At 32.8% G+C, this 26,288-nt stretch overlaps 2 protein-coding genes across 4 annotated transcripts; one reads left to right on the top strand and one right to left on the bottom strand.

The window, feature by feature from the left end:
- The first annotated feature begins 534 nt into the window (after positions 1–534).
- LOC125419884 (uncharacterized) lies at positions 535–7,480 on the top strand. Of its 2 annotated transcripts, XM_048466376.2 has the most exons (4): positions 535–1,221; positions 1,399–5,342; positions 5,415–5,692; positions 7,177–7,480. In XM_048466376.2, exons 2-3 carry the CDS (start codon positions 1,529–1,531, stop codon positions 5,678–5,680), a joined length of 4,080 nt encoding a protein of 1,359 aa, XP_048322333.1. In that variant the 5' UTR covers positions 535–1,221; positions 1,399–1,528; the 3' UTR covers positions 5,681–5,692; positions 7,177–7,480. The 2 variants fall into 2 exon arrangements, with proteins under 2 accessions (XP_048322333.1, XP_048322332.1); XM_048466375.2 differs by having other exon boundaries at positions 536–1,221; positions 1,399–5,692.
- A 1,544-nt stretch (positions 7,481–9,024) lies between these two features.
- LOC107411180 (kinesin-like protein KIN-5D) lies at positions 9,025–16,423 on the bottom strand. Of its 2 annotated transcripts, none has more exons than XM_016018723.4 (23): positions 16,128–16,423; positions 15,211–15,424; positions 14,990–15,119; positions 14,614–14,769; positions 14,050–14,526; positions 13,754–13,851; positions 13,522–13,678; positions 13,326–13,395; positions 13,129–13,205; positions 12,948–13,001; positions 12,775–12,855; positions 12,575–12,686; positions 11,821–11,907; positions 11,560–11,735; positions 11,318–11,479; positions 11,129–11,236; positions 10,891–11,049; positions 10,718–10,801; positions 10,420–10,625; positions 10,214–10,315; positions 10,029–10,138; positions 9,788–9,939; positions 9,025–9,577 (listed from the first exon to the last, which is right to left on the bottom strand). In XM_016018723.4, the coding sequence occupies exons 2-23, from the start codon at positions 15,381–15,383 to the stop codon at positions 9,353–9,355; spliced, it is 3,156 nt and encodes a 1,051-aa protein (XP_015874209.3). In that variant the 5' UTR covers positions 15,384–15,424; positions 16,128–16,423; the 3' UTR covers positions 9,025–9,352. The 2 variants fall into 2 exon arrangements, with proteins under 2 accessions (XP_015874209.3, XP_024926971.3); XM_025071203.3 differs by lacking the exon at positions 16,128–16,423 and adding an exon at positions 15,711–15,869.
- Positions 16,424–26,288: the final 9,865 nt, after the last annotated feature.

Here is a 26,288-nt window from a genome sequence, read left to right as displayed (position 1 = left end):
TTTATTTGTAAATTATTAAATATTTTAATTAATTAAAGTATGATATAGCAAAGGATGTTTAGATATATATATATATATATTTTTTTTTTTAACTATAAACATGAGAACAATGTATTACATTAAAAAAAGAAAAAGAAAAAAGAAAAAAAAGGCAATCGAACACTCATATTTGATATTTTGACCAAAGAAGACTCAAATACTATTATATAATGCCATTGAAAAATTTCTGGATCTGTCGCTATCACCTTTATGTACTAAAGAAAAACTATTTTTTGGTTTTAAGAATAAGAAATGTTAAAATTTATTTTGTTTTTAAGACAATACTTTGAATTCTTTCTTTTTTTTTTTTTTTTTTTTTTTTGGTTTTCTTTAATGCTAAAAATTGAACATATCTTTCACATGATAACCATTAATCTGCAAGAGTTAAATTCATAACTAATTTAAAATATTTATATGTCAAAATAAAACAGTTTTACTTTGTAGACCGTTGAGAACTTGGAAAGATGCAATTCATTGGTGTCAATAATATGATAAGCAAAAGAAAAAAAAAAATCTGCCGCTGTCACAAATTGGAAAACGGGAAAAACAAAAAAGACCGCAAACGACGTCGGAGAAATAAAACTACTTTAGTTTGATGGGTCAGATCAGACGGCCTGCCGGGAATTTCCAAGATGGTGGCCTGGGCTGGCCCAGCCAGATCCATGACTCGCTTCGTTGTCGTGGTCTTCCTGACTCACTGAGTCGACTAGCCTTCTCTGTTCCCCTCTCTCTCTCTCTCTCTCTCTCTCTCTAACATCCGAACCTTTTTCCACTCTCTTCTCTCTCGCTCTTTCTCTGCCTCTGCGCACACGCTTTCTCTTTCTTTCTTTTTTCCTTTGTTTCTTTCTCTTTGCCTATGTCCTTTTTCGTCTTTTTGCACGTTCATCTTCCTCGCAAAATCAGACGGCCCACCTCTCTCCACGTCACCATCGTCTTCTTCACCATCCCTGCGACCTGCTCTCCCCCACATATACATCTTATATATATACACACACACACACACACATATATTAATAACCGCCTCGTTCTTCGACCTAGGGTTCCAGGATTCACCAAACGCTTTATCTTTCTGTTTTGCACGTCCAAAATTTTCGTGCTTTTATCTTCCTTTGGCGCGTTGGACTTCGTTCCCTGCTTGTCGATTTTTCCATTGAAAAAAAGTTTATTCGAATCAAGAATGAGGTATTTTTTTTTTTCCCAAATTAAAATCTTCTTTGATTATATGCACTGTGTGCTTTTTTGAGTTGCTGCAATTTTCAATTTTTTGTGTTTCGATTTGCATATATCTCGCATTAATCGACGCAATTTTTGAGTTTTCGTCTCTGTTTTCTGATAAAAATATATGTATCTTTTAATTAGGGTTTGTCAGGTGGTGTATGGAAAATTTGAAAAAAATTTGTTCAAATTAAAAGGTGTGGTGGTTGATTCTGTGGGTTTTGTTTAATTGCTGCTGTGGAGGGTGTGGCGCTTTTGGATTGTTATGTGATTCATGGCGATTGAGAAGAACAGCTTTAAGGCTTCAAGGCTAGACTCGGAGATTTCTCCCAGTAGTAGGAAGAGTATGTCTAGTGATGAGGATGAGCTTCAGCGACGAAGCTCTGCTGTTGAATCTGATGACGATGATGAATTCGATGATGCTGATTCCGGGGCTGGCTCCGATGACTTTGATTTGTTGGAATTAGGAGAAAATGGAGTGGAGTTTTGTCAAGTTGGGAACCAAACTTGTAGCATTCCTTTTGAGCTGTATGATCTTTCGGGTCTTGAAGACATATTGTCTGTGGATGTATGGAATGAGTGCTTGAGTGAGGAGGAGCGCTTCGCACTCACTAAGTACTTGCCTGACCTGGACCAGGAGATGTATATGATTACTTTGAAAGAGCTTTTTACGGGTAGTAACTTTCATTTCGGGACCCCCATCAAGAAGTTGTTTGATATGCTGAAGGGAGGTTTGTGTGAGCCCAGAGTTGCCCTTTACAGGGAGGGATTGGATTTCTTCCAGAAGCGGCAACATTACCATCTGTTAAGGAAGCATCAGAACACTATGGTTAGTAATCTTTGTCAGATAAGAGATGCCTGGCTTAATTGTAGGGGATACAGTATTGAGGAGAGGCTTCGTGTTCTGAATATTTTGAAAAGCCAAAAGAGTTTGATGTATGAGAAGATGGAAGATGTGGAGACTGACTCATCGGAAAGAGATTCGGCTGAAGGTTTGCTTAGCAGGATCAAGGACAGGAAAACTGCACAGAAAGTGGGTCGCCATTCTGGATACGGAATTGGTTCAAAGGCGGATTTTCCTTCACGGGGACGTTCATTACCTTTTGAATTAGCAAAATATGGAAAGCAGAATCCTAAAGGTATACTGAAGTTGGGTGGATCCAAAACTCCAGCAGCTAAGGATCTAGGGGCTCGCATTCCTTCTGTTTACCATGGTTTGGACATGAATTCTGGGCATTACAGTTCAGCAGTAGCTCTTCATCGGCAGAATAAGGCAGTGGGCTATGAATCAGGGGCAGCCTTCAGGATGAGGGATCAGATGAGAAGCAGTGATGACGCTGAAGAAACTTATGGAATTGGTTTCCAGAGAGATCGAATTAACATGATGGAGAAATCTGGAATTTTAAAAGTTGGAAGAAAGCATGACCTATCAAGAGGTGATGAATTAGCTTCAGATGGTTTGATGGGTTTGCCTTTCACTTCAAAGAATGATTTACGTCATTATGGTAGGAGCAGGAATAGTAACCTTTTGTCAGAGACAAAGGTGTTTGCAGCAAAGCCTCCTAACACGAGAACTCCCTATGATTTTGGCAAAAAGGGCAAGTATCCTGAATTGGCAGTTGGAGATCAAATAAAACCTTTGAAAGGAAGACTTCCACAGCTAGCACTGAAAGGAAGTCGAGCTGACACATCAGATCGTACTGAACCATTGTGGCATAGCAGGAGTCAAGGAGAAGCTTTCTCTATGGATTCTCCAATGAAATCTGATGAATGGAATATTAGGAGCAAGAAATGGAAGGCAGGGAGGGAGTCTCCTGATCTGAATTACAAATCATATAGAGCTTCCCCACCACAGTTAAATGATAGATTTTTAACTTCTGAATATAGAGGAAAAACATTTGAAGAGAAGAACAGGAGCAATCTTGTTCAGAATGGAGGATCTGACATGGCAGCAAAGAAAGGACATAAAATTTTTAGTAAAAATGAAGAAACAGAGTCAGACTCATCAGAGCAATCTGAATATGAAGAGGATAGCAACCCCTTGCTGAAGAGCAAGATGGCTTATCCCAGTGGTCTTGTGGAAGCTTCTCGATCTTCCCTGTCAAAGTCTGGGCAAGGTGCTGAGAAGGCTAAATTTGTTAAAAAAGACACAAAGGGGAATGTCCAGGCCGGTGATGGAATCACATACTCTAAGAGGATGGGTGGCTTTCTTGAACGTGGACATATGCGAAGTGCAGAAAACTACTCTTCAAAAGCTAAACAGAAAGGTAAGATACGAGACAATAGTCCTTTGCTCGACTCTTCTACCAGAGTGTTTGAAGATACTTACCTCTCTGGCATGGGAAAAAGTAATGATGAGGATGATGATCGTATTTACAAACTAGCTAAGAATGGCCGATTACCAGGGGAACTGGGTGAAAGAATACACATGTCAACATTGAAGGGCTACTCTGACAGAAAGCAGAAAAGGGAAGTAGATTATTCTGTACCACAGTCACATCATTTACGTGACTTTGCTGTTGATGAAGAGGATGATTCATTTCAATTACGTCTGTTGGTCGATGAAAACAAACAGGGTAGACTTGGGAAGAAAAGTCAGAACATGGATGAGTATGTGAGTGATCGACGTGGTAGATCTGAGGTCCCATTATTGGGTTGCAACGTGGTGTCAAAGAAGCGGAAGGGGAAGGAGGATGTATCACAGCTGGATAGAGATGGAGATGGTGACCTACAGTCTGACCATCTGCATCTCAAGGATTCAAAATCCTCCAAGAAGAAGGCAAAGAGGAAAGTGGAGGCTGACACTGGTAGCTCAGATCTGGAAACCCCTGAGCCACCTGTTTCAGAAATGGGTGCTGCAGAAACAGAGCTGGAAACGAAACCACAGAAAAAGCCATTTACTTTAATTACACCTACTGTTCATACAGGATTCTCTTTTTCCATTATACATCTTCTTTCAGCTGTTCGCTTGGCAATGATTACTCCTCTTCATGAAGACACTTTAGAGGTTGGCAAACCTATAGATGAGCAAAGCCCTAATGCCAAGGGGAGTGCGAATGGGGTTCTATCTCATGAGAGGCTGGATGTAGATGACTTAGGACATGCTAGGGATGGAAATTTGCCTTCTTTAACTATTCAGGAGATTGTGAACCGTGTGAGATCGAATCCTGGAGATCCTTGTATTCTTGAGACGCAAGAACCTCTTCAGGACTTAGTGAGAGGAGTTCTGAAGATATTTTCATCTAAAACAGCACCTTTAGGAGCAAAGGGTTGGAAGACACTTGCAATCTATGAAAAATCAAGCAAAAGTTGGTCATGGCTTGGTCCAGTTTCTCATAGTTCATCAGATCATGAGACCATTGAGGAGGCGACATCTCCTGAAGTGTGGGGTCTTCCTCATAAAATGCTTGTTAAGTTGGTTGATTCGTTTGCTAATTGGTTGAAAAGTGGACAAGAAACCCTTCAACAAATAGGAAGTCTTCCTGAACCGCCTTTGGCAAAGATGCAGCTCAACCTGGATGAGAAAGAAAGGTTCAGGGACCTAAGAGCTCAGAAGAGTCTTAACACCATCAACCAAAGTTCTGATGAAGTGAGGGATTATTTCCGTAAGGAGGAAGTTCTTAGGTATTCAATTCCCGACAGAGCCTTCTCTTACACGGCTGCTGATGGTAGGAAATCTATTGTTGCTCCCTTAAGAAGGTGTGGTGGCAAGCCAACATCAAAAGCCCGAGACCACTTTATGCTGAAACGTGATCGACCACCACATGTTACTATTCTTTGTCTTGTAAGAGATGCAGCTGCCAGATTGCCGGGTAGTATTGGGACAAGAGCTGATGTTTGTACTTTGATAAGAGATTCTCAGTACATCGTTGAAGATGTGTCTGATGCTCAAGTTAATCAAGTTGTCAGTGGAGCCCTGGACCGCTTGCATTATGAACGCGATCCTTGTGTACAGTTTGATGGGGAAAGGAAATTATGGGTTTATTTACACAGAGAAAGAGAAGAAGAAGATTTTGCAGATGATGGTACGTCATCCACAAAGAAATGGAAGAGGCAGAAAAAAGATGCTTCTGAGCAGCCTGACCAAGGTACAGTAACAGTGGCATATCATGGAACTGAGGATCCGATTGGATTTGATTTGTGCTCTGATCTCAATGCAGAACCATCATGCATTGGTGATGACAAAGGAGTGGAACTTGGGTATGATGATGTGAGACAAAATGTGGATGACAACAATGATCCCAATCAAGGGGCTAAACAGGGTGACATGCCTCAAGATCATCCAATGGTATGGGAGGCTCTTGGCATGGATCCTATTCGAGAGAACAAATTATTATGTCAGGAAAATTCCACAAATGAAGATTTTGATGATGAAACATTTGGGAGGGAAAGGCCGGTTGGGCTCTTAAGTGCAAGCTTATCATGAGGAGTTCTTCAGGTAGCTTCAAAGGCATTATGCCTTTTCTGAATGATTTCTTCCTTGTATGTCTGCATGGAAATCATATATTTTCCAAATTGAAGGATTTATTCAATGTGATTTTTACATAATTCATGGGCTTCATTATTTCTGTATTATGTCTTTTTTTGGTTTTCATTTACTGTATGGAAAATGGTTGCATATTTGGTAGTTGGTAGCTGGTACTCTGTACTTGGTGGTTCTACGTTTAATCATCTTTCTGATGATGCATATTTGTCATGTAATGTATGCTTCCATACAACCGTTTGAGTGCGTAGGGGGCCCCAATCAAGACATGTCTAAATGTTATACCATGGAAATTGAATTTATCAAGACCAAACTTGACATTCTCCTTCTCCTCCTTTTATGTTTTTTTATTTGTTAATTTATCATCATCAATTTTCTTCCTTAATCTGTTTCATAAACTATGTCCAAATGTATTCTTCATTCAATCTTTTATCAAATTCTTTGGAGAATATGTTTATGTTCTTCTGTTTGATGGGTAAGCATAAGGCTACTCGGAGGTAACATTGATTCTGTGGTTTTTCACTCTGCATTCTGTTTGTTGTTGTTGTTTAAGTTTCAAACAAATACTTAATTGATTTTGAAGTTTAAACTGCAATTATACTGTGATGAATTTCAGAAACTTAACTACTCCCTTAAAAGATGTTTAATTATAGAACCTGCCTGGTGTTTGCCATGGATATTTCTTTTATTTTTTTGTTCGTTCAGTTTGTAAGGAGGGGGGATGGATATCTTTTAATATTAATATTTAATAATTGGGGATCAATACCTTTTTGCCAAAAAAAAAAAAAAAAAAAGTAGTTAAAGAGGTTAATACCATTTATACCGGTCCCATTTGCATGTGTTTTCTTTACCTTGCCTTCATATTTTTCTGTCATTGGTTATAAAATTATGAAACAAATCTTTGACAAGGTGAAAGACGTCATTTCTAGTGTATAGAAATTTTTTTATATGGTGATGAATTGTAACATTTGTGCATTGGTGCATGTGTGGGTAGACATGAATTACATAAAGTGGAAATTTTAGTTGTCTTTTCCAACCCCAATGAATCTGTAGTTGCAGAGACTTTTTTGTTTCTTTTCCTGTGCCTGTGCTTTTTGACTTTTGAACACCAAACAATCAGTGAAATAATTTTGAAATTCTGTAAGATTTCTAATGTAGGCTTATCTGCATAGGGGAAAAGTCTTCTTAATTTTGGCATTTTTATATTTTGACCTCATGTCTTTCATTTTCTGGTTGTTATATGCTCATTCACTAATATATGGCTCTCATTGCATTTTATTTAAGTTCTTCTGGATTGTTGAACCAAAGCACGTTGCAGTTACGCATTCAGTTTTTGCTTGGGTATTGATAAATATGAATATTATTTGTATGCATTTTGTGTCCTTGCCATTTGAAACGTAGGGGTCCCTGACAAATTTAAACAACAATATATTTTGCAGACTTACAGATCCACTTACATCTGATGCACAGTTGTTCCAGGTCAAGGCGTGTGTAATACATATTGCGGTAATTGTACATTGTATATTTTGATTTTATCTGGAAATTTAGAATAGAAAAGGAAAAAAAAAAAAAATGATCTTATTTTGAGTCCAACGCTTGAGTTGGTACAAGTGGATATCTATGTAGTTCTGCATTCCATAAAAATAATTCTTTTGGCCTTCATGCCTGTCTTAGATATATTAAAACAACGTAGTTCATTCTGTAAATTGAGTTTAGCAATTTTGCAAATTTCAATTGTTTTAACAGGCCCTTCTTTGCATTTTGTTTTAGATTGTATTGTTCGTAGGCTGTTTTGTTTTTAGTGGATTGTCAACTGGATTGTCCCCACAGGACTGTTTGTAGGCTGTTTAAAACCTTGCCAAATTTCAAATTGGGCTTTGTTGAGCAGATTTAATGACAGATATTTAAATGATGCAAATTTAAATGGTACATAAATTGTTTCAGCAAATAAATAAATAAATAAATGGTACATAAATTACTTCCTTCTAGAAAGTTTCAAGGAATTTTAAATTTACCCTTTTGGTTTCACATCAATTTCAATTTGCCTTTTCAAAATGAGGCAACGTCCTTCTAGTTTGCTTAAATGTGTAATTGATCATTTTTGTTACAATTTGCCATTTCAGGCTTACTGAAGTCACATTCACCAAAAAAAACAAAATAAAAATAAATAAAAAGCTAACCGAAGTCACATTTGCCCCAAAAAAAAAAAAAATGAAGTTACATGTCAGTTGCACATTTGGAATAATGAAATAATTACAAGCAAACAGCAGATTTTCTTTATTTGTAAGAAATTTATTACACTAAGCACGCAAAAAGCACATACACCTTCCAAGAGCAAGCGTTTACAGAACTTTGAATCCTTCAATGGTGAATCCAAAGGCATATGTTTTACTCGTCCAAATGATTAAATCTTATTTACAGAAATATTTCTCAACCAGAACCATCATTAGCGATCAGTGATTCTACCTTTTAAAAGAAAAAAAAAAAAAAATTACCCATGGTGAAATTTCGATTAAGTTATATGTTTTTTGGTGATAAAAATGATTAGAGTATCAACTTAATTTTTAAACAACATTTCACTTTAATATTTAACTCTAATGATTATACATCCATTGTGTCATTCCACTTATAAATTTTACCCAGATGTTATATTTATACTGAAATAATAGAGAAAATTGCGAATAAATTAAAAAAGGATAATTACATTTTACCCCTTAAATTCAACTACACAACTTTCCATACTGCCAGTTATACCATAAGACCCCTTGTACAAATATTGCCGTCTGAACTATTAATTTTCCATCAGATAAATCTAATTCTATAAACTTGATGTAATCAGACATACACAACTAATGTAACTCTGTTTGAAAATTATTTTATTTTATTTTTTGGAGAGTTATAAATAACTAATTTTACCAAATTTACTAATAAAAATTGCATGATTAAATTAAACTGATAGGAAAATAATGGTTGAGGCAAGAGGAGTTTTATAGTTTGGAGAACAAAATGCAAGTATGTAGCATAGTAGAAGGAAATAAAATATAATTCCTAAATTAAACTTAAAAAGGGAAGTTTCGGCAAAAAATGAGAATACAATGATAACCTTGCAAAAAGTTTCAAACTAATAAAAGAAGATTATGCTAAATATTATAGCAAACAATACTGGACTTTGAAAACTACATTTTTGATTTTTCTTTCCGTGCTTATGTTTAGATTTTTCTAAAACCTTGACAATTGACATATTTTTTACATATTCATTTATGCCTTAAGAGGGTTGAAAAAACGCATTACTAAAAGCTTGAAGGTTTTTTTTCCCAACAAATATGTTTTACACGGACTATACTAACAATGACTTAAATACAAACACTCAAAAACACCTTCAAAACTCCAACTGCAATTGTTATATAGCAATGAGAACTTCAATGAACTGAAATTCCCTACAAAAACACGAGTAAAAAATCTACTAGATATTCCCTCCAACAGAATAATATATTTTTTTTTTCTTTTTTTTTTTCCCAAAAGAAAAAAATTAATGAATAATGTATCTTAGTGAACACGAGTACAAATTTTACCCATATACTATGTACATTACAATCATCATTTTGTTCCATCTCCTCAGTTAATAGCGGTGAGAGGAACTCTTGAATCTCTTATCGACTGTGCAGCCTCGTAAGCTCCTGCAATGTGTTTTACATCTCCATTTGCTTGTCTTAAAGATTTGGCATCCCAAAAGGACTTCAACAATTCATCAAAAGCAGGGGTTCTGAGTTCTTCAATGGACGTGGCGCTTGGCAGATTAAACGACCTCTTTCTTGGTGTGGAACAAGATGGTTCATCTACCTGTTTGTTGTCAAGATTCAAGGTCGACAATTTGTTATGGAATAAAATTTATGAAACTAGAAATATGTGCTTCATGAAACAATAAACTAGGTTTACTTTTCATAACCCGCCTAAAATGATGAATATGACAGATAGATGTATTTGACATCACAGGGAAAGAACAATGCCAAACTTTATTTTTCCAACAAAAATAATTTCTTTTTGTCGTACCACATATTCATCTAGTAGACATTTTCCTGCGTGCTCAGTGATCTCTACAATCTTGTGGTAGTGACCACCTTTCAATTCCCTCAGTTCCCCACAGCAAGGAACAATCATTGAATTTAGATTCCCGCATGCATCACGATCAAGTTGTAATGAATCTGTGCAAAAGTTTGTTCCATCAGTCACATGAATTTCACCACATATTAGAAGTTCCAATCAAAATAATTCATTTGAAACAGATACTAACAGTCAATGGATGAAAGAATATTCTTGTTTGCAATGTCTGCATCTTCAATTGCAGCTGAGACAGCAGAAGAAAACCTTGCACGTAGAGCGTGATTGGCTTCTGTTCCTCCACTATTTGAAGATGACAAAGCAAATGAGTACTATTCATTTAAAACCAGTATAAATGTTACAAAAAAGTTAGCATACCTGACAATTGAATCCACAGAAGCAACATTGCTCTTTTCTAGACTGAGCAAGGACTCCTGAGCATTTCTCCATTGCTGTGCGCCAATTTTTGTCTTCTTCAAGCTGCACATTTTCTTTGAGTTAGGTTCAGAATGGCTAAAGAAAGAATTCTTATGGAAGACTCATTCTAGGACCAAGAAGTGTTATGATTAAAAAGTAGTACACACCAGTTTTGAAGAACTTCCTCCAGGTCTTTCTTTCCACTTTCCACTGCAGAAGTATCCTCCAGGTATTTGGATTCTGTTTTTTCCATGTGCACCACCCACTTTGCTTTAACAGAAGAAGTGGAATCTTGCATGGTTGTCATCTCTTGCTGGAGTCTGTTTGTCCTACTGGTTGCACTCTCCCGAAGATCATTTACTGCTTGTTGGACCTATAGGGGTGATATAAAATGTAAAGAATTGAAGATTGGAAAAGGCTAGTTGGCTGACAAAAGAGTTAGCAGATTAGAAACAGTATATATACCAGTTCTTTCTTCCTAGAACTGGAACTAGCCAGCAGCTCTGCCACTTTTTCTAACAACTGCCTTTCTTCATTAGCAGCACACTCCTAGAGGCATAAAAGAAACATGAATTGAAGTTGATAAAACACAGCTATTCTGTTCTTGATCCTTACTTCAAAGAGCGAAAGCAACCTACCTCAAACTTCTTTTCAAATTCAGACAGTTTATGATCATTCACAGTTTGTGCTTCTTCCACAATTTCAGTCAGATTCGATGCATGGATGTCAAGGGTCTTAAAGAAGTCCACAGTTATCTTAGAAACTGAACGTGCACTTTCTACTGCTCTAGCATGTGCCTGCATTTATTGGAAGAGTGGTGATAATCCGAACATCTCTCACTTTAGAGAGTAACTAAACGTACGGCCAGTTACACACCTCACGCTGCTGTTGTGCATATGCAGAAAGCTTCTCCTCTTGTTTGTGAAGGTTACTTTGAAGATCCTCAAGTAAGGCATCAGCTTCAGAAGAAATTCCTTTGAAGAGCTGAATCAGATAAATGACGTCAACTACAGAAGTAAATTAGAATTACAATTTAACAAAAAAATATTATATAATAACACATACATCCTCCAGGGCAGAAGAATGTTTAGAAACTGCAGAATTTAAATCAACAAAGGTTGACCGAGAATTCCCTTCAAGCTTCCCAGCAATACCATCCAGAGCTTTAATACCAGAACCATACATGGTCTTTAACTTTCCTAGTCTTCCTCGAAGTTCTTCAGTAGCCTTAAGCACACCAAAAGATACAGTTTGTAAAGATTGATGTGGACTTAGGATTGTACGTAACCATACTGTTTAGATCTTACCTCTGCCTTTGTTGATACAAAGGACTGCATATCTTCCTCCATATCTTTCAATTGCTGCTCCTGTTGTGTAACAGAAACTGCCACAGTCTTATGCAAGATTTCAAGCTGTTGATTTAACTGGGATTGGAATTTTTGAACAAGTATCTTGTTTCCATCTTCAATTTTATCCTTCCGCTCTGGAAAAGCAGTTAATCCATATCACCAGCAGTTTTGGAAAGACAGTGTCAATTTTAAGATAATATCCAAATTCTTAATACAAACCAATTTTGGCAAATAAACTTGACACATCTGATGCAGCATTCTCTAGCTCTGTTCGAAGCTCAAATGCACGCTCAATAAGTGCTCTCTCTGAGAAATAAACAATGGCAAAAGTCATATTAATAACTTAACTTTGTAAACCAATACAAGTTTCAAATTATGTAACCAAACTGCATATTGAACACAGCTAACACTCTTCCCCAGAAGTCTGCAAGGTTCAAACACAGCATAAAATATCCTTTCTAGACCAACTAAAATATAAACAAAAATAGAAAAATACAACATCTAGAGAACAAAGTTTTGAGTTTTTGCAAACCAAAATAGAATTTAACACAGTCAAAACTCCTAGAAGAAGTAAGCAGGATACCAAAACAAGACCAAGCAAATAATCTGGGCTCTAATAGCATATTAAGTTATTCATCAATACAAATGTTTAACCCGATAGAAAACAGATCTAACCATGTTTAAACACATAACGCTATTTCACTTAATTCAATTACATATTTATCAAAAGCCAGTTAAGGAAATTAAGGTAGTTCACAATAATTGCACGACTCTAATGAAAAACAAAATGTAAAATAAATAAATAAATAAATGAATGAGAAAGAAATAAAAATAAAAAGGTGATGTGATGTCAATATGTAGTCAATAAAAAGAAGCTATGAAAACAGAAAGTGGTGTTTTTCTTTTTCTTTTTCTCTCTCTCTCTTTTTTTTTTTTTTTTTGGGGGGCTGAAACAAAAGATGACATTACTCACCAGATTTGAGGAGATTGGATATCAAAAATTCCTTCTCCTTAATTGTTGCATTTGCCTGTCGATGTTTCTCCTCGAGATCGAATAATGATTGTTGAGTTTCCTCAAGATTTTTCTGAAGTTACAATGAGATTTATAGTTCACATATTGTACAAGAAGAAAGCAGAAGGCAGAAGCATAAAGCAATCACCAATTCATAATACCTCAGTTCTTTCAAGGTTCTCGCTTAATTCTGCTGTCAATAGTTGCTGAGAATTATAAAGTTCTTGAAGCTCCATCACTTGCTGGTCATAGCAGTCATGAAATAACATTGATCTTAATTTCCACATAGTAAACTAGAAATAATTAAATCAGAATACAAGATCGGTGGGAATACCTTGTCTTTGGAGTCAGACTCAAGTTCCATGCGCTCTATTTTTTCAGTCATTGCCTAAGGTTTTAAAAGAAAAAAGTTAAGAAGTGGAATAATTATGTAAATGCATTTCATAAACTCACGTTAAAAAAAAAAAAAAAAAAAAAAAAATTGTCCTATCTAGTTATACGGTAAAAACTTCTACCTTCTTTTCTGCTTCTTCATGAAGATAACGGTCTCGTGGTATGTAGATTCCGTTCTTCTCTCTTGCAGCATATACCTCTAATTGGACAGATAAGGGGGAAAAAAAGTCATACCATTAATAAAAGATAACAAAATAGCCTTGTTTGAGACAAACATAAAGGGGTTGAGAGGGAGAGCTCTTGGAAGCAGTAAAACAACCTTGCTTGAGCCTATCAATTTCAGAATATAAATCCTTGATCAAGGCAGATTTCATCATCTTCTGATTGATCTGAAATAGCAATTAACAGCAAACCATCAGGGTGGATAGAAAGGAAACAATTCTTCTTCATAATATGAGAGACAACAGGAATGCACCAAGGAGAAGCAGTTAACATTGATCAAATGGACTACTGACCTCTGGTTTGTTCTTTATATTTTTGGCTCGGTGTGCATAGTCAAGTGTGCTGAGTGTTTCTTCCAGACAATGAATAGAGGGAGATATTGTGGCAATTATGCATGTCTTTGTTTTTCCTCCCAAGGAATCCCTTAGTAATCTTGTTAGTTTGCTATCCCTGATATTACAAGCAACAAAACAGTAATTAAACGTACTCCTAGAATTCAGTCACCTAACAAATTATAATCCATACCTATATGGAACATGACCAGAATGCTCAACCAGTGCATTAATAACACGACCAAGTGTAAGTAAGCTTTTATTTATTTCCCCAGCTTCCCTTGCTCTGCCCTGCAACAAATTTTCTTTTCAATCAAATGAGAGGTATAAACCTTCATATAATTTCTATCTAATGCTTTATTCTTTCTTTTCCCCTCTTTCATAAATGCAACGGCAGTAGCATGATCACCTAGTACATAATTATTTTAAACAATATGGCAAGAAGACAGTCCAGTGCCAAAAGAATATTACTGCATACATATACCATACCTCTCTTGCACCAGAACGTGAAATGTTCTCAGAGCCAGCAAGGTCAACAAGATTCAGCTTTCCACATTTAATCATCTCTTCCCCCTCTGGAGTACATTCCTTAATATGAATTGTGATAGAAAATATTGAGTGAGAGCGACTGCTTTGTTTGTTAAGAAGAGTCTCAGCTGTGCGCCTTTTTGCAGAACCTTTCTCCAAGATTTTATAAATTTCATTAGCAGTACATACTATCTCTTCTTCCAGCCCTCTAACAAAAACACCCCCCCTCCCATCCTCCATGAGAGCTATGGGTTTTTTAGACTTGTCATCTATAAATTTTGTGGTTTCCTCGGGGGCCAAAAGATCTGTAATCTCTTCATTGTACAGCTCTAAAAATGTGACTTTCAAGCTATACTCAGCATTCTGTGCTTCTAGAATATCAAAAATTTGTTTTACAGCTCTTGGAATAACACCAGCATCACTTGGAAACTCTCCATTCTATGGAAAACAAGAAATTCAATAAGAAATTAGTGGAAAGCAGCATATGTCAAATGCTACAGTGAACTTAATTGAAAATCACTACACCTTCTTTCTTGATCCGCCTTCCATTGTGTATGTTTTCCCTGTACCCGTTTGGCCATAGGCAAAAATAGTGCAGTTATATCCCTCAAGTACTTCATTGACAATAGGTGACACAGCCTGCTCGTATAATTCTTTCTGTTGGGATGATGGACCAAAGACCTACCAGCATATCAAACTTATAATAGTTAACTTCTTCGCCTTAAAGAGACCAAGAGAGCAAAACACATTAGAACATAGTGTCTAAAAATGAGCTTATTTCGATTTCTGTGCAAAATAAAAATAAATCCCAGGACTATAAATTTAACATTCATTCTTATAAACAGGAAAAATCCAAAAAACTAAATATATATATATATATATATATACACACTACACGCACCTTGTCAAACGCAAAGGTTCTGTCAATCTGCTTGTTAGCTATATTCTGAACTGCGCATACTTCCCTTCTACTCTCATTGCAAGAAATCACCACTGGGGTATGTAACCTCGTTTCATCCTCGCTCAGAGGCCTAAAAAACCAAATAAATAAATAAATCTACCATTTGGTAACAAAACCGAAACGCAACTGGGCAGCTTTTCAAAGATGCTTTCCGACTTTACCTGCAACGCACAAGAACCTGTACATTGACACCCTTGTCTTTATCATGCCTTGTACTCGAGTTCGAATCCGCGGATCGCAGATCTCGAACCGCCTTGTCGCTCGACCTCGGCGTCTGAGAAGGTGATAGAGATATCAATCCTCCTCTTCTCTGCTGCGACTGAGAGGAATCCATTGCTCTACCTTTTATTCACCGAATCTGAGATTATGTTAACACTGCAAGTAAAACCCAGAATCAGTGAAAACCCGATTCTGTATAAAATGCCTTTTTGATCATGGATATGAATTATCCAACCCGATTAGCAAAAAACAAAGTGTCTAATCATTCAATTGCTTAACAGACGGAGTTAGAGAGAGAAAACAAGTGGTAGATGAAATGGAGCTCAAATTGCAATGTGGATGCACCGATTTGATCAGAAAGATTGATGAATTGTTCTACAGGGCAGTACTTTCTGCGAAACTTGAGCTGTTAGTGACTCAGTACCAGAATTTTTGAACTCACCGACTCAGACATTGCTTGCATTATTTTCTAGTATAAGCTACGATCAAAAACTCCACCCCGTGACATAACGCGTAGATTTGACCAATACCAAAAAATAAAAAAAGGCATGATCTTCATTTTTATTTTGATTTTGATTTTTCTTCGCCATTCAAACAATGCAAGATCAAATTAAGCAATAATTAAAAAAATAAAAAAACAAAAAAAAAACACAGTTTTTCTTTATTTAAAATGTATTTATATATACAATCAATAAAGGAAAATTGTTGAAAAGAGAAAAACTTTAGAAGAGAAAAAAGAAGATAAAATCACATTTGGATCGAAAATGACCGATCGAAGAACCGAGATGTACGTGATTACTCTGATTCAAACCAAACAGACTAAAACCAAAAAACAAAAAAAAAAAAAGTGAAAACTTACGGTGAAAATCCGAAGGCCGGCCTTTCAAAAACTGTTGCTTCAGCTTCAATGGCGGTACAGGGAGAGAGACTGAGAGATTTAAAGAAGAGATTCTTGAAGAAACGTCGATAACGCTTCTTAGACAGAGAAACTCCAAGAGAGAGAGAGAGGGAGAGAGAGAGAGAGAGAGGGTGTCAGAGAAGCTGTACTCTGTGTGTGTGTGAGTGTTAAATGAATTGGTAAAATGTTTCCTTTTTCTTTCAACGATTATTTATATACAATACATATAAGTAATACAGAGAGAGAAAGTGAGAGCGAGCGTGAGCTGAGAGAGACGAGAGCGGGGGTGTTTGGATTTTAAGAAAGGAATTAAAAATAAAAGTATAAAATAAAAGTTTAAATTTTGTAAAAGACGTTACAGGGACGTTTACTTGCAAATCCAAAAGGACGGCAGTGCCGTTCGTCGTTAACGGCGTCAACAAAGATCCGTTTTTTTTTTTTTTTTTTTTTTTAGTATTGTAATTTCCGACCGTTACAAATCGACCAAAAAAAAAAAAAAAAAAAAAAAGAGATTAAAGAAGAAGAAAAAAAAAATCTTAACTTTTTTGAAAAATTTTGAAACCGAATCAAATCCAATTCGATTACTGCCCCTTACTTTCCCCAGATATTACGGAGATTGCCACTAAGTCAGTGGCTTAAAACAAGTTCTTGGATTTTGGAAAATTAATAATATTACTTTAAAAAAAATAAAACATTTAGACATAATAAGCTGCTGGTTTTCTATTTCAATTAATACTTCCCTTCTTTTTTTTTTTTTCTTTTTGAAAATAATTAATACTTACATTTAAACTGTGTGTCATTCATCAACCAAAGTTAGTGCTCCACATATTTTGGACCCCATTTCAATCTCTCTCTCTCTCTCTACAAATATATATTATATCATTTTTGAAATTTTTTGTAAAAAATAAATTTGAAATTTGAATTCTAGAAAGTGAAATGCGGATGGATGAAGAAATCTGAGGTTTCTAATAACTGGACCGTGTGCCATATTGCGGAGTAGTGCTTACTTTTATATTTGTTTAATCACAAACTTATATTAGACCTGTCATTAATAAATTAAAACTAAATATAATTATACAAATCATTCAAATAATTTTAATTTGGCTCTCAGTTTAGTTAATATAGATTATTTATATCTCAAGTTTGAGAAGTAAATTGAGACATAGCTCAAAGTACAAGGAAGAATTTTATAATTTTTTCTAAACTATATAGTTTAGCTTAAAAATTAGCATGCATATTTTTTTTTGTGGGTAAAATTAGAGTAATACTAAGATACCATCTAGTATACTAATATATTTATCAAGAATGCATGTGTCATATAGTTTAGCTTAAAAATTAGCATGCATATTTTTTTTGTTGGTAAAATCAGAGTAATACTAAGATACCATTTAGTATACCAGTATATTTATTAAAAATGCATGTGCTGTCATTTGATTTGTTAGTATATTAATATAACTTAAAAATAGATAAGTAGATCTTTAAAATGATAAATATTATTAAATATAAATCAATTAAATAATAATATATATATTTTTAATAAATATGTTGATAAATTAGATAGTATAAATATAAAGAGAAAAATGACAGAATATCATCATGTAATTAAAAGTTTCAGTTTTGTTAAGAAGAAAAATTAATTTAAATGTTTGAATACTCTATCTACACCTATGACTAAAAGTCATGATCCTGTATAATTAAATATATATATATATATATATATGTGTGTGTGTGTGTGTGTGTGTGTAATATGTAACTAGTTTCCAATACATTTTTAATTATATTGGGATTTTAAGTAAATGATTTCGTAGGCTGTATTTTTATTTCCTTAACCATTTAGATAATTGCAATTTAGCTTTATTAATAAGACAAAAGACAAAATAGATATACGAGAGGTTTATGGGATACCGTTAAGCTTTCCTTTTCCCTTAAAAAATAAACAAAACAAAAAAGAAAGAAAGAAAAAAAAAAAAGTTACATTTTCTTATCTTTCAGTAAGAAGGGAGGGAATTTCCTTGTTTTGGTTATTTTAACTCACGAGATTCAATTTTGAAAAAGCCATTTTATTCATCATTTTCGGTACACTTACCTTTTATTTGTTTTTGGCTGTTAAAAAAAAAAATCACTTTTTCTTTTTTTTGCTTAAAAAAAAAAAAAAAAAAGAAGAAGAAGAAGAAGAAGAAGAAAATTTAGCTCCTTATCACAAAAAGATAATTTATGTTTTTCTGTTAGCTGGCCATTTTCATTACTTAATCATACAAACCAGATGTTGTACGTATACTCAATATATCTTTTTTTAAGAGAAAGTGTAAAAAAAGAGTACTTATCAAATAATCTGCATATTTCATTAGAAATTGAAAACAAAGTTAATATAAATGTAGATTAACATAGCAAAATATGATCTACACAAAATATATATATATATATATATTTGCAGGGATACAAAAACATTAATATGTAAATGATTAAAAAGTGTTGAAGCATGTACTTTTTTTTTTTTTTTTAAGCTTTGATAAGTATTTTTGAAATCCCATATTTTGGTTGGACTAAACCTAAAATGCAGTTTTAGAAATATCATGAAATAAAAAATAAAAAAAATTTTAAAAATACGATAACATTTGTCATATTTTAAATGTAACTTGACAATAAATTTTATATATATATCCATATATATATAATTTATGCGTCATTTGGTAATGTTCATGTTTTTTATTGTTGGTTTTTATTGTTTTTTTTTCTTAAAGGTTTTATTCAAATTGTGTATAATTTGCTTAAGCAACAAATAGTAGTTGAATTTCTCAACTAGCTATAAGCTGTTATCCAAAAAGAAAAAGAAAAAAAATTACTGCTATAAACTAAAAGGAAAAATAATAAAAACAAAAATAAAAATACTAAATTAAAAACCATTTTAAATTATTTATAAAATACTTTTTAATAAAACACTTTTTTTTTTTACTACTATAAAATCATAAATATTTATCATGGAAGTCATTTATCATTCATGTATACTTAATTTAAGAAAAAAAAATAAAGGACAACATACATGTTATCAAATGACTAGTTAATTTCTTTTTCTTTTTTTTTCTTTTTTTTTTAAATTTTGGGTAATAACAACTAGTTAATGTTTTTATTTCTCATACTACAAGCCTTTAGAATAAAAACTGAAGGAGATTGTAAATGGAATAAAGCGAATCCACTTAAGCCGTTAAACTTTTCTGATAGTAGTAATGGCAGTATTATGGTAGTGTATGCATGAAGGTTAATTAGCATAGTGAAGTAAAATTCTTGGTAAAAAAGAAGTACAAAAAAATTGGGACAAGAAAGGAAAAGAAAACTTGGAAGATGATGAAAAAGGAAGACAAAGTGGGGTTTATATGTGGTGGCAAAGTTAGTCCCACGTGATAAAGAGTGATGTGAGCAGGCACATGTTGTTTGGTGCCTAATATTAGCTTTTTGTTTCCAAAGCACCTTCCATTCCCTTCTTGGCCCAAAACCAAGCCTAATATTTTTTCCCCTTCATTTTCAATCTATTTTCTCGCCCTCATCTTTTTGCCAAATTACTTCATTTTCTTTTGTTTTGTTTTGTTTCCCTTTTTTTTTCTTTTTTTTTTTTTTTTTTTTTTTTGTTTTTAAATCAAAATCTTCAAAGTGAATAAAAGTCCCATTGATGTTATATATCAACTTATGCTATTTTTAATTTTGTTGGGTATTAAGTTGTTAGCCAAAAGGGTCACCTACCTCTTGAAAATTTTGTTGAGATATATAGGGGGCTGTTTCATTTACTTATCATTGACTTAGGAAACTTGCAAATTGGACCCAGTTAGTTGCATATATATGTACTTGTTTCTTTATTTCTAATATATTTTTTTTAGGGATAAAGTATAAACTATACATTGTCCTTTGAATAATAGCACACTTTGCATTTTACTCCATCAAAAAAAAAAAAAATTTGTGTCATTTTATTACATCTTTAATTAAGTTTCTATAAAACTAGTACCTATTTACCAAAATTGGTAAGTTTATCCAAAGCATTTTGATGGTTTTTGTATGTTGTTACCTGTTGGACTAAGTATAAGTAATGTTGTAATGACTAATAAACCCAACTGAGGCAAGATGTAATTTAAACTATGGTTCACAAAATTAATATATGCCACCTAAAATATTAGACGTTTTATCATGAGCTTTTGTCGAATCTTTTCAGAAAAAAATTTAGCGAAAAAGTTTATTATTTTTTGAGATATAATGATAAAATAATAAAAATTCTTCTCTTCTAAAATTAGATTAATTGATGAAATAATTATTTTTATCTGATAATTTTATCTTAAGGATGCATTTTATGTGATAGTTTGCATTTAAGTAGACAAATAGATTTTTTTTATATTTTCTCAATTGGCTTAAAAGTTTTCAGTTTAGTGATATGTTTAAGTAGACAAATAGATTTTTTTTATATTTTCTCAATTGGCTTAAAAGTTTTCAGTTTAGTGATATGTTTACACACCTCTCTATATATAAAATCCTAGAGGTTCAAGTAATTTTAATGGGAAAAAAAAACAAAAAAAAAAGAAAAGAACAACAATATGCAGTACGATAAAGACAAAGATACTTCTAGCTAGTTACAAGTATGAATTAGATTAGTGAAAATTAGTTTATATTTTATCCTTATATAATATGTTAAAGCTAGTTTAGTAATTTTTTAATATAAATAATTTACAAAACTTAAAAATAGTATTTAGGCTTTCGAAAGGGCAATCCAATGACAAAATTCATTGTTTCCAAACTAAACAGCCTGAGTTTCGATCCCCATCCAAAAATAATAATAATAAGAAGAAGAAGAAGAAGAAGAAGAAGAATAAGAAATGAAGATAAATTTGAGGCCTGCAGCAGCGTGATGCTCATCTTGGTGTTTATGAATATTTAGCATTAATATTTTATTTAAAGAATCTTCTCAAATCGATGATATTCTAATAGCATTCCAAGTGTCCAACATAATCTGATCCTAACACACTATTTTGACTTTCTTTTAGAGGGCCAGCTTTCAAACATGTGACCTTCCATGCTGACAAAATTTGTTCACCCAATCAGCATTAAATATTATTACTCGCCAAAGCCACCACCTATTCAAATGATATTTATTAAAAAAAGAAAAAAGAAAAAAAGAAATTTGTTAAAAATAAAAGAGTTTAGTTCAATATATGAGATTATCATACAATTTCTTTAATTTTTTGTACAATTTCTTAAAAAAGAAAAAAAGAAAAAAAAAAAAAAAATAGAGTTGTAGACTGTTTAGTTGAGTGGAAATTCTTGCTTGGTCCGTACTCCATATGTACGCTGCGTATGCTTTACTTCAATTCCGGTAAGCAAAAACCCCCAAAAGGTGGGGGAGGGGTTTCTATCCCCAGTGACTTCCTCAGTGTCACTGACACATTCACAGTGAAAGAGGGTTTCCAAGGATTATTCTATTTCTTTTTCACCTCAAAACACCACACATGCCAGGAAACCACTTCGCATTCTCCTTTTTTCCAAACTAACCCCATTGCGCTCCCTAAAAACAAAAAAAAAAAAAAAAAAAAAAAAAAAAAAAAAAAAGTGTTCCACATGGAGCTTAGTTACTGAATAAACCACTTACTTAAAACAAATTGTAAATCAGCATATTAGCGAGCATATTAATTAACTAGGAGTGCTGGATATTTTGTCTTTTTCATATGTCATACAAGAAAATAGACAACTAGTTCATGTTGTAAAACACAGTCCAAGTGATATAAATCATTTTTGCTGTAACATTTTGTCAAAATATCTTATAAATGTGTTTAGTTTTGATATGGAAAGAAGAGAAACTTGTAGGTGATATTGCCTTTTCAAATGAAGGTTTGGTTTCACTTGTACTCATAGCTCCTAGGTTTTATTTAAATATATATTATAGAATAAATGATATATTAGGAATATATTTTCAATATAACTAAATTGAAAATATATTAACATATCAAACGTGACATGTTAATTAGTAATTTAAAAATAAAAATTTAATTGGTCAAGTGATAATCCTTAACAACTATCAAAATAATTATCTAATATTAAAATGTAAATTATGTTCAAAAATTATTGGGATCTCCCACCCCTCTTCCATCACATTCGACACCAGCTGCCACAAGATTAAAAACATGGATTCTCTCCCATTTTCGACAGCCATAAGCCATTGTGAGCCCAACCGCGCACTAGACATCAGCCATTAGTCATTGGCTGAGTTTAGCTGATCTCGATAAATCATTTCTTCTATCTAGCTAAGTTCATCATACCTAAAGTGACTTACACACCAAATCACTCGGTCAACAGTAAACTCGGAAGCAATAAAACTAAACCACAAAATCCGGTCATATAATGAAAAAAAAGAAAAAAATTCACGTTGTAAATTTTTTTGGCAAGTGATACCTTTGTTTCCCACCATTGGAGCTTCCTCTATTGAATTTATCTCCTATATTGGATATTTCCTCTTCTCCATTGTCTTCCTCTATTTTTTTTTTCCTTTTTTTTTTTTTTTTTTGACAATTGAATCTATAGTCTGGATATGTGGGTATGGGCAGTTGGGCTTACGGTGGCTAATGGCTGTCGAAAATGGAAGAGAAATGGTGGCAAGTGGTGTCGAATAGGGTGGAAGAGGAAGGAAATAGAAGGGAAATTTTTTTTCTAATCTTGACCATTCATTGCCATCCAATGGCCACAAAAAACAAAAAAAACAAAAAAAAGAAAAAAAAAAGCATGTTTTTATTCCATTTTTATGCCCATTCCGATGTCCGGATTATAGTCCCCTCCTCTATATATATATATATATATATATATATAATACTTTTTAATTGTGAAAGTGAAAGTTATTCTATGAATCTGTATAGGTTCTCAATACCAAAAATTTTGATAAGTGATTTTGAAAAATTACTTTGATAATTAAAATCATCTCATCTAACAGTATATAAATTAAATATTGAAAGTTAAAAATTCTGTAGCTGTAAGGCTAACGATTTATAATAAATCGTTTGTCAAAAATCTTAGAGCTACATGAAAACACTCCTATATAGACATTCTTTTTTCCAGATTAGAATTTTTGACTTTTTTGACGTCAAATAGAATATGTTGAGTTGATCAAAATGTTGGAAATTAAAAATATTGTTTCTATCATTTTAATGGTTAATGATTTATCAAATTATTTGTCAAAAATTTTAATAAGTGGAATACTTATTTTATATATGCATTTTTTTTTTTCCATATTAGAATACAGTAGTTCACTTCGTCAGGTTGATGAGATAATTTTACTATCAACACTTTGTTTTGTCTTGTTTGTTTGTTTTTTTTTTTTTTTTTTTTCTGTTTCAATTCTTAGATTGCAATGATGATTAATATTACATATGCATGAATGGTCTTTTGGTTCCATGTGAAGCCTAATTTATTTAATGAAATTTTAATATTTCACTCAATCTATATTATCCTACTTCTAAATTTTTAATCTGTAGCCATCAATAAAGTGGTTTAGAAACTGATAAAGAGTTTTTCTACTAAACCCGTTAGATTAACTTAATATGAGAGATGATGATATATAGTAACAATAGGATTATCACTTTCTTAACTAGATTTTAAATTCAAAATTATTTATGGAGGTGTCATGCTATTGCTATAAAATTACAAGAACTCATATATATATATATATATATATATACACACACACATATATATAGTTGGATAACTGTACCAAGTGTCCTAGAAAAAAGAAGAAAAAGAAAGATGTGGGGCAGCCTCTCTTTTTGCTTTAGGGGAATCTAATGCAGTGAAAAGTATGTTTTCAATAAATTGCTTGGAAGACAAAATGAAATATTATATAAGGTCCCATGATCTAAGAAATCAAACCTTAGGTTAAGGTCTTGGGCAGCACACAGGCCAATCATTATAAAGCATGTTAAATGGTCTGTCCCTGAATGATGAGAACCATAGAAATATTAATTTAATTTTTGTAATTAAGATAATTAAGAATAAATATGACAATGCCGTAAACACAAAGTCACAAACTGAAAACACACGTACCCTTAAAATGGATGTACCATGTATTTGCCAGTAATCAGTGAGATTATCCAGTAATGAATAAAATCTAGTAATTATGAAAGACACTGTTTGAAGCTAAAGGTATTTTCAATTACTGGGAAACTACATTAATATTGCAATGCTATTATGCTAGCATATATGCAACTAATTCGACCCAAAAAAAAAAATATATATATATATATATATTATTGAACAAAATAAGCTTATCAATTACTAAAGAGAAATGTTAGAAATTAATTTAAAATTTTGGGAATTTAATGATGTAGTAACTATTCATTACTACTTCACCATCTAAATTTTTAATTTTTAATTGTTTTAAAAAAATTGATTTTTAGTTGTATAAAATGAAGATATTACTCGAGTTACTACTTAACTAAACAAAGGGTATCATTATTTATTAGGTGAAGTGTGATATTTAATCCATCTTTTTTAAAATAATGATAAAAAAATTCATCATTTTAAAATGGGGTTAAATATCCTTCGAGTTTAATTATAAAATGAAAGTTTATCATACCTCCCCGTGTATAAAAAAGATTCATTAATGTAAACTCTTTCCTTCTAAGTCGTTTATTTTAGAGTGTAACATAAATTGGTGCCTGATTATGTTGTTTTGTGACGTACATTTTCCTTTTTTCTTTTTCTTTTTTTGGCATTGTTTTGTAACATGCTTAATAGCTCCATATACCCGTTACTATAGTTAATATTCTGCTTAATTAATAAAAAAATTAATTGGCTTTGCTACCATAATCACCCATCATCCACTCCTACTCATGTACTAATACCTTTAATAAAAGATATTCATTGGTGTTGTAGTGTCGGCAATTTCATTCCATAGTTCATTTTTGTTATGATTATAAAAATTCATGAATTTGCCAAATGTCAAAATTGTATCTTAAAATCTGGTCAAATTGATTCAGGCCTTGTCTGTTCTGAAGAAACAATAATGTTCTTTTGTGTGCAATGCTGTGTGAGCTGGAATTCCTCCAAACTGGTGGTCAAATATGTCAAATTACAATTTTACCATTATATATAATATTATCAACATTACCATTGATCAAATGTTTGTCACACTAAAAAGAACGGTGTTTTAGTTTTTAAATTTTTTTTTTTTTAAACTTTTAATCTTGGTATTGAAGAAGAGGGAGGATCCAAATCGGATCATTATCTAGGAAATAATGGCAAACAATAAGAAAGAGGAAGAGAAAATTTAAAATAAGTCAAGGCTAAGCAGCTAATTATGAAATCATAATTATTTATTTATATATTTTTTTTGCTGAATATGAAATCATATTTATTGGGAGCTGAATTTTTGGGTCGAGTAATGAAAATGATAATATGTGTTTTTGTTTTTTAAACACAGAAAATGCCAAATGTTTGATACCATACCACCATTATTGTTCTCAAATTCTTGGTCACGGTTTCAGGGTTCGGGTTTTCACTTGGGCCAGGATGCTATGAAAGTTGTCACATAATTTATTTTTTAATATTTATTTATTTTTATACAGTTGTTTGCTTTATTTTAATATATTTAGTTAACTTTGAACGAATTTGGTACAATGACTTCAACTGTTTCGAGCTTTGGGCATGTAATAAGATTAAGCCCTGGGTTGCTGATGCAACTTTGGTTTTTATTTTTATTTTTCAATCTATTTATTATTATTATTATTATTATTTTTAAATCTCTGACTTTATCTTCATAAGAGATTAAGCTAAAGTTGTCACATTTTTTATGGTTATTTGTTTTATTGTAATATATATAATATAGTCGACTTTGAAGGAATTTGATATTTCTCGTCATTGTTATTAAAAGACAATGAATTTCAATTGATTTGAGTTTTGGGGTTGCAAATAGTGAAATTAAACCCTGGTTTGCTGATGCAACTGTAACGTTTTTTTAAGGGAAATTTGGCCCAATACCCCCATAGGACCGAGCTTCATGAATTTTGCCCCTTCAATTCATATCTTTTTTTATCTACCCCTCCAATCTTTTAAAATCCTAAAATACCCTTATGTTTTTTTTTATATGTTTTTTTCTTTCCTTTC

Source organism: Ziziphus jujuba, chromosome 10 (genome assembly GCF_031755915.1).
Source record: "Ziziphus jujuba cultivar Dongzao chromosome 10, ASM3175591v1".
NCBI classification, from domain to species: Eukaryota; Viridiplantae; Streptophyta; class Magnoliopsida; order Rosales; family Rhamnaceae; genus Ziziphus; species Ziziphus jujuba.
The sequence above is the reverse complement of the archived record's forward strand: the minus strand, read 5'-3'. Positions and strand labels throughout refer to the sequence as shown.

What these genes read in the sequence shown, in the direction of transcription:
- LOC107411180 (XM_016018723.4), bottom strand. Translation starts at nt 15,383, where the DNA reads ATGGATTCCTCTCAGTCGCAGCAGAGAAGAGGAGGATTGATATCTCTA. An exon ending in TTGTATCAACAAAGGCAGAG is followed by an intron (nt 11,480 to 11,559) that starts GTAAGATCTAAA and finishes GGTGTGCTTAAG; the next exon opens with GCTACTGAAGAACTTCGAGG. An exon ending in GTCTACTAGATGAATATGTG is followed by an intron (nt 9,578 to 9,787) that starts GTACGACAAAAA and finishes GACAACAAACAG; the next exon opens with GTAGATGAACCATCTTGTTC.
- LOC125419884 (XM_048466375.2), top strand. Translation starts at nt 1,529, where the DNA reads ATGGCGATTGAGAAGAACAGCTTTAAGGCTTCAAGGCTAGACTCGGAG.